The sequence below is a fragment of the Triplophysa dalaica genome, chromosome 19 (genome assembly GCF_015846415.1).
Source record: "Triplophysa dalaica isolate WHDGS20190420 chromosome 19, ASM1584641v1, whole genome shotgun sequence".
Lineage (NCBI taxonomy): Eukaryota > Metazoa > Chordata > Actinopteri > Cypriniformes > Nemacheilidae > Triplophysa > Triplophysa dalaica.
This window is the reverse complement of record NC_079560.1, coordinates 16,458,268-16,466,469: the sequence shown is the minus strand read 5'-3', so window position 1 is coordinate 16,466,469 and position 8,202 is coordinate 16,458,268. Positions and strand designations below refer to the sequence as shown.

The window sequence follows — 8,202 nt, the reverse complement described above, 5'->3', positions numbered from 1 at the left end:
AATTATAGGGAGACTCTCTTTAATGCAACAAACTCGTCCTGACTTAAAGCAATTCATATTTAGACCTATAATTTTAAGGGTAATCTGTCACAGAGGACACGTTCGGGTTCTGATATGTACACCTTCTGTGCAAAATCCGGTCATAGGTTCAAAGGTTAACTATTTGTGTAACTGTGTTTGAGTGTGTTGGATGTTAACAGATTTAGGGACGTGTGAGTCAGGCGTGTTTGCATGGGTGTAGCGTGTGTGTTCGTGTGAGCTGCAGCTCTTGGTCTTGACAGCCAGGGCCTATATCTCATGTAAAGTTACTCCCAGCCAGAGAACCGTGCAGAAAACCAGACTGAGAATTGGGTGGTGTGTCCCTCATCCCCCAGGTGCACAGCTCTATAGCAGCCCTGCAGGGCAGACGTACAGCTGTTCTACTACTGTAACATGCTTCAGGGCGAATAGAGCGTTTTATGATGAGGTCACACCTGCAGAACGTGATTCCATCTACGTTCATCTAAATTCATCTCATTTCTGCCCTCCGGCATTCAAGATTTGTGTATTTCCAGGTGGATGTACAATAGAAGTTTGATATTTAATAAAGACAGCATTTCACATAAATATATGGACTCATTATGCGATATGCTGGCATTAGTAGATCACTTCCATGATTGGTTAACTGGACCTGGTTGTAGACCTTGGGCCTCTGGAATATCTGATTCTTATTGGTCAGTTGTTGCTTTTCACAATCCAATGTATTTTTTTAGTATATGAAGCATCCTGGCTTCATATCTGTCATGATAAAGTCATTTTAACTTAGTTTAGTATTGTTTGAAGTTTCTTTTTAAAGCACAAAATATGAAATAAATCCTACTTTTTTATGTCAAGTACTGTTTTTACTACTAGATTTTTTTGTTTGCTCACTAGATTCTAGCCATTTTTACATTCCTACTTAATAATTTCCTTTAATGTATTCCATTGTGAAGATCCAAAATGAATGACTGTATAATAATTATGATTATTAATAATGATTGTACATTATTCTTTACGTGTTTATGTATGAAATAATAGAGAAATAATATTAATATGGAATATAAAATAGATCTAGGTGTGTGTTTCCATATCCGAATGTCTGACTGCACCTGGTTTACACCTAGACAATAGAACTATGATTCTAAATAGACATTCTTTTTATCATCTAAATGCTGTAGTTTACCAGTAAGGAAAATATAAATGAGCCCTTAACAATCAAACAGTTAAATTGTTACAAAATGTGTAAAAGTATGCTGTTCTTTATGTATGTAAGGACACTGAAGACAGGAGACATGTTTTATATTTAACAATATATATTTTCCGATTTCAATGTACATTCCGTTTTGACATAAGCTTTTATTCACAAACAAATGTAGGCATCTAAATAAATACTATATAAAATAGAACTTCAAAATAAATATATCTATAAAGGGACATTTTCATATGTGTGAGAGATTTTTTTTCTCTTTCTGCTTTTTTAAACAAAACAAAAGCACATTGCTCTTATACTCAACATTAACAATGAAGCCAACGAAACGCAGAGAGCACAAGCCCAGTTTGGAAGGCGGTTAAAACTGATGGGTGTTTCGAGTGGCCAACGGATAGCTTTAGTCAACAGTTGTGAGAAGGAAGATCTTTCAGTTCTGTGCTGACCGGATTATTACGCAAACGACCATAAAGTTTGTAGATTGTGGGTGATGAATGATATAAGAGAAGGCGGGCAAAAAAAGCAAACACCAAATAAAATGGAATGGAATGTTACTTGAGAGGGTTTCCTTGTTCCTACCAAACAGGTTCACACAGCAGCTGTACGTGTCAATCACGGAGGATGTCGCACCATTTTGGGAGGAAATAACATGCACACACTCACTCACACAAAAAAATGCTCGGCCACATTTGGGTGAAAAAGTGTTACTGTGTTAGCTTGATAAAATGGCACTCGTTCAGCGAATTCGATTAAATCTACAGTTTCAGGGGCGACAAGAATTTGCCCTTGTCTCTCTCGTGCTAATGAGGCGTGGCTAGCATTAACAGAGGTATTTTATTGCCTGGCACACTTTTCTAAATCAAGTGCTTGTAATTGAAATACTTAGACTCCCTACCATCTACGGCACATCCACGTACCCCACCCGCACCCAGCCCTCCCAAAAATATAATAATTCATTTATATACTTCTGTACTGAATTGTAATTAAATTGTACCATGCAATTCCTCAGGACATTTGAAACATAAAATTTTAAGATAGCTAGTTTCTCCAGACTATTTACAAGAACCTGCATAGGTCGAAATCTAAGATATCTATTTGCAACTCTTCCCTATATGCAGCTACGCGATCCCCCCTCCCCGTCCGCAACTACTCTGGCACCTATCCACGGGTTAGATTGCAAAGACTTAAACCCTAGCCTTATACATTTAAGACTAAGAACAGTAGTGTATTTCTGCTTCTCGGATTTGTGCAACACGTACGAACGTTTGAGTACATGGGACTACGTGAGCGAGGCGTTAGTTCGGTATAAATGCGCGAACCGTGGGTTTTGTGTCGAGCAGGCAGACAATATTCCCTCATGTTCCAAGACTCGAGGAGTCCCGGGAAGCAGAGCACCGTACCTTTAAGAGCTTACTGTCGCACAAATTGGCTAGAGTACAACAACGCATGCCCACTTGAAAACAAACTATTATGATAATGGTCAACTAAATCTCTATGGTGTACTCCTTTGGCAAGATCTCTAAACTATACATATAACAAAAATATATGTGGAGAAAGCAATCGGATACTAGGGCGCATTACTTTTGCTCGCATATTAAACTAGAGGAACTTTTGCAACTACAGTGAAACACTTTGTACATGCTACTGTACATAATACTGTGCTTTTGCCTCATTATAATGGTGATACAATTGCCGTGTTTTTTTTTGTATCGTTTTGCCTTTTTCCACGACTACTCGCCCAGTTCTCCTTGTAGCTTATGAATGCTGGGTGTCTGAATTGCTGTGTTTTCACGTCTTTCAACCAAATGCCATTGCCCGTCACTTCTTTCCTTTTCTGAAAACTTAGTTCCAAGCTGTGTTCACATGTTGTACGTAATTCCGATGAACTGATGATCCCTGAGGTCATTTTCTACATCAAATTGAACCACTAACATTTGGAAGATACATGATGGAAGTTCATGTGTGTTATGGCATGTCGTTATTCAAAGGGACTGGTTCCGCCTACTCGCCATCAAAAACCCCAAACAACGTGTCCCGCTGAAGATAGAAGACATCCTTCGCTGATACAACCTTTGTTTTGTCACGCAAGAGAGAAAATAAAGCTCTATAACAAGCTTGTAATGGACTGTGCACAGAGATGAAGTCTGGTTAGTTTGATTGTGACATGTGTTATCAGCTTGGAATTCACTGCAACCTCTTCTCAGCGCCAGATCCGGAGAGGGTTTGCCAAAGTATAGAGTGTTCTTGAATAGGTGATATTTACTTTGACTTTGTAGAGCCACCCAAAGAGAAAGATAAATGTCAGAAAAGAGACCGGACTCTTTCGAACAGACATTTTGCTCAGATGCATCATTCTGTGTTTGAGTTGTTTTAGTTGGGGGCTGAAATGGCAGAACGCTTCAATCCTACGGCCAACTTGAGATCCCCGGGAGAAGAAATGGCAGGCCTCTCCTTTATAAGCAAGTAAAGATTCGTGCCCCTTGTTCAGTCAAACCTCGCCATGGCGGAATACTTTATGCGTGAGGACAATGCGTGAACCGTAAGTACCGAGATTTTGGGATTGGAGAGGGTGCTGCAAACTTGCTCAAAGTCTCTGCTGTACTCTCCATTTCTGACATGCCATCAGGATGCCTGTTTTTCAACTGGACAGGCCTTGACCTCCGCCACCTTGCAGCCCTGGCTGCTTTTGCAGCGGCACCCCGGGCGCCTGAGACCGTCGTAGCACTTCTGCGAGATCTTGGCGCAACCGGTGGCGGGCAAATAACACATCAGGCAGGGCAGCACAAATGAGATGGCTGTCATGAACGACCAGCGGGCGCAACAGTTCGAGTGTGAGCAAGAGCACGGTTTGTCGGCACAGGACCCCTCCTCATCCTCATCCTCAGTACAGTGGTAGAAAACAGCCTTGACCAGACACATGCAAGTGACGGAGTCCACTAGATTCTTCGCTGAGCACAGGCACTCCTGGTTGCACACCCAACAAGAGGGCAGGGCCCGGGGCAACGTGCACTCCGTGCAGCGGCATTTGCCACATTTCTCGCACAACAGCACGTGCTTCTTCTCCGCAGGCAAGGCCATCACCGCCTTCATGTTCTGGGTCTTAGAGCTCACCACCTTGGGTTGCTCCGCACCTAGGCTTCTTCCGGCAGTATACGGATCCACAACAGGGGTAGGAGCTGCATGGTCCAGCAGCCGTTGGTCGGAGGAGGTGCTGCTGCTGCTGCTGATGGAGCTGGGCCGACCGCTAAAAGAAATCCAGGGGTGTGTAGTGGCATCTGGGACTTCACAGCGGGACAGATGAGGATGGTGTGGGGCTCCCAGCAGGACTTCCTGCCCCCTCGTGGTGGCCTTGTGGCTCGGTGGCTGTTGCGAGATCACCGCAGGGGTGTCAATGTAGTCATTCTCCAAATGCAAAGATTTCATTTGGTCAATGGGATAGATAGTTAATGGGTGCTGGAGTCGTCCGTAGGGGACGCGGCTATCCAGCAATGGCTGCACCATGATGGAGGAGGAGACTCCAGGAATGTGGTGAGGAACCCTTGACTCCATCTGTAGGTTGTGTTCCTCATATACCAGAGCTCAGGTCAGCATTTAGCACTCCTGCAAGAGCAACAGCACAACTTAGTATTTTAAAAAAACACACCCACACAAGGACATTCTCCCATTGTGTACATTTATCCATACAAATGACCTGATCTACATTTTACATGATCTGTTGGACAAAGGTTTGCATGAAAGTGACTACTAACTAAACGCAAAGTATATGTAAAAAAGACAGGCGCTTGCATCATAATGCAAAATAGATGTAGAGAATATAGACTTTGACCCCAATTATTAGGTCTATGAAATGTTAAAATATTATAAAGTAAAGGTAACAAAAGCTGCAATAATAATAATAATTATTATTATATTTATTATTATCTACTGCAATTCTTTTTTCAAGCTAAATGCAATTTACTTCAAAAAAAATTGTACAATGAAGTTGTATATTATAAACAATATTGACATGTAGAACAAATAAACTTAATATACAGTTTCAAACGTTAAAAAATGTTTTTGTGAGCTCAAACCATGCAAATGACGAGTAATCATCACGAGTAAAGATTTTCAGGAATAAAATGATCTCCGAGGCTGTACGCGTTCGTTGCATTTATTTCAGAAATATTCATTAAAAGATCGTGTAAAAGGTTAAACGTGAAATTTATCTTCCTCTTTTTGGAAAGAACTGTAGAAAACTGAACTGAATGTGAGAAATATCAACCTGTTGCGTGTTTTTTGCGAAAGATGGTTTGTCATTTTAAAACGCTATTGAGAGGGGACGTTGCGTGCGTAGGTCTTTGCGCTTCTCTTGTGAGCGATAACCCTGCAGACTCGGAAGCGTGTTGGCGGAACGACTACTTTACGATGACGTGCCTTATATCTTACGAATTTATATTTGATTCAGACTCGTTATAAACGGCGTACCTGATTTTTTTGTGTTTTTTGCTCTGCGTATCTGAAACATTTCTTTAACCAGAATCTATAAACGTCCTGATGGAGCATAGCCTTCGGCTGAACTCTCCGTTAAGCTTTTAACACACGAAATATATATTTTTATGCCAAAGATGATATGTCAAGACCACCGGACCGAATGACGAGCGAATGCGCGAGCTGCAGTGGCGCGTCACGCGATGATATTAGACAGAATAAACCCGCTCCTCGCGCAAGCGAATCGGTCGACGCAACAAGAAATAGTCTCGTTTCACCTTTCGACTGAGACGAAATGAGTGCGGTTTGTCTTTAGTTTTCATCTGTTCATCGCGTACATTTCATTCTTAAATCGCACACGATCCTGCCGTAGTTAGTTTTCGTAGTTAAATATTTACACAGGGCTCAAATACAGGGGCATCGTGTTCAAAAGAACGATCTGTATCGGGGCTCTCTTACAAGCCAGCGGACACGACTCAGTCTCATATCGAAAATAATCAAATACACCATCGTACTACATTATCATTCACAGCGGCCGTGCATTAAAAATCTACATTGGTAACATTAATAGTTGCATACTAGCCCATATAGTTGTATTTTAATATAGATGAGAAACTCACTTGCTGTAGAAAACAGATCATTTCCTTCTTAGAAGAACACGGTACGGCGTATATTCCAGTATCAAACGGTAAAAGAGATAGATCCGAATGAAACCACGGAGGAAAAATTCCGAACGACTATCCGTGCGATGTGCACTGCAGTAAGGACACAGTCTTCTCCATACGATGTTGCAACTACATGAGGGAAATGGGTTTTTATGAATGGGAGGGTAAGAAACGTACTGCGCAGATGCTTTGACAGATTTTTTTGTGAATGGGAGGGCATTACGACTCAGGGCGCAAATGCGGGGGTTACACTTTTATGAATGGGAGAGCTCCGGACATCACTGCGCATGCGCGGATTCAAGATTTCATGAATGGAAGAATGGGGGTTTTTCGTCACAAGGGCAATGTCAAAGAGGATTACATGAAAAAGGCGGCCACCACTGCTTTAATTCATGTTTTCTATACATCGTTTTAGTCGTGTCTTCTTAAGGTCCTGACCTGCTATATGTAAGCCAATTCTTACGTTAAACTCAAATATCCTCACGGACTTTAATGCAGCTATATTCGATCACATTATGTGTAGGGATATATTAAAGTGCTCGTGATTAAATGGTGGGACAGAGATACACATTTAACGATCGTAGTTTGTTTTATGTGACGCAGTAAACATGTTAAAAAAGCATGGGTGTAATTGCATGTAACGTTTTGTCAAAATATTGGAATGAACCTTTTAAGGGTTTCGTCAACAAGTTTAGACACGGATTAACATTTAAACATTGCCTTGCACTTTATCTTCATTTTGGGCCGTCAGAAAAAGACAACCGTGCTTAGAAATAACAGATTAGAGTTCAAGCAGTGTTTGTTAAACGCAGGCCGTTGGGGGGAGCGCGCACTGAAGGAGTAAAAACGCGTTTATGACGCAGCAGCATGAGGTCATGCAGGATCAACAAAAGAACAGGACGTTGTCGATTTGTAATGATCCCACGAGCAGGAAACGTGTGTGAATTTCCTTTTTAACATCCTTCTGTCTGCCCTTCCCCCAACGGATCATTCCCAGCTTGTGGCTGACTAGTGCTGTCAGATGTTAATGGAAAGCCACATTAGCACACATTTCCATGACAACATCCTCTTTCGGTTTAAAAATACAATCGAATTATTTGATGTACTAGAGTTAGTGGAAAACGTTCATTCATGAGTTTATTATTGCTTTGTTGGAGGAAGCTATGGGCTCAGAATGTACTGTTAACAATAAGAAACGCTGCGCTTTGATATTGATTAGATTAGAGACGGAGCTAAAAATAGTGCGTCCACTCTTTGAACGTAATGTTTTCAGTTTGTGCAAATGACCTTCGAACAGGATTATCACATATGTCAGTTCAACGTGTTCAATACACAAGGGGTTGTTTACTGTGGAAATGCCCAAATCATTGCATTTATTTATATCATCACCAGTCTGTTCTCCGTCTGATTGAATATTTGTTTTTGTGCAGTCATTTGATATGAATATTTATAATTAATGCATTTAATCAATATGAAGATATCATTCATTAAGAAAATTTCGACAAGTAATCACATAATTGCTTAATTCATATGTGTTTATTTCAACTAAGTGCTATTCAATTTGATTTTAAAGTAGCCTACCTTTGTATTTATATAGTAGTCATAAATGCGAAAATTGGCATATTCACCCCTTTATGTAAATATATTATTATTGATGTTTTAAAAGCTTTATTTAATGAGGCTTGGTTAAAAAAAGACAATACAAAATATGTGGAGTCAATGTCAAAGAGCATGCTTTTTTGCCAAAAACAAGAATTAAAAAAATGAATTACGGATAAATTGTTATCATATACTTTAGTTCATTTTGTGTGTGTGTATTGGATAAAACCCATATTCCCTGATAAG

General features: G+C 40.6%; 1 protein-coding gene across 1 annotated transcript; it reads right to left on the bottom strand.

Annotated features, from left to right (window-relative positions):
* Window positions 1-1,313: 1,313 nt before the first annotated feature.
* On the bottom strand, window positions 1,314-7,193 carry spry4 (sprouty homolog 4 (Drosophila)). The gene is made up of 2 exons (XM_056731949.1): window positions 6,313-7,193; window positions 1,314-4,825 (listed from the first exon to the last, which is right to left on the bottom strand). Exon 2 carries the CDS (start codon window positions 4,772-4,774, stop codon window positions 3,848-3,850), a length of 927 nt encoding a protein of 308 aa, XP_056587927.1. The 5' UTR covers window positions 4,775-4,825; window positions 6,313-7,193; the 3' UTR covers window positions 1,314-3,847.
* Window positions 7,194-8,202: the final 1,009 nt, after the last annotated feature.

Bases quoted from the DNA above. Each gene is read 5' to 3' on its own strand.
- spry4 (XM_056731949.1), bottom strand. From the start codon at position 4,774: ATGGAGTCAAGGGTTCCTCACCACATTCCTGGAGTCTCCTCCTCCATC.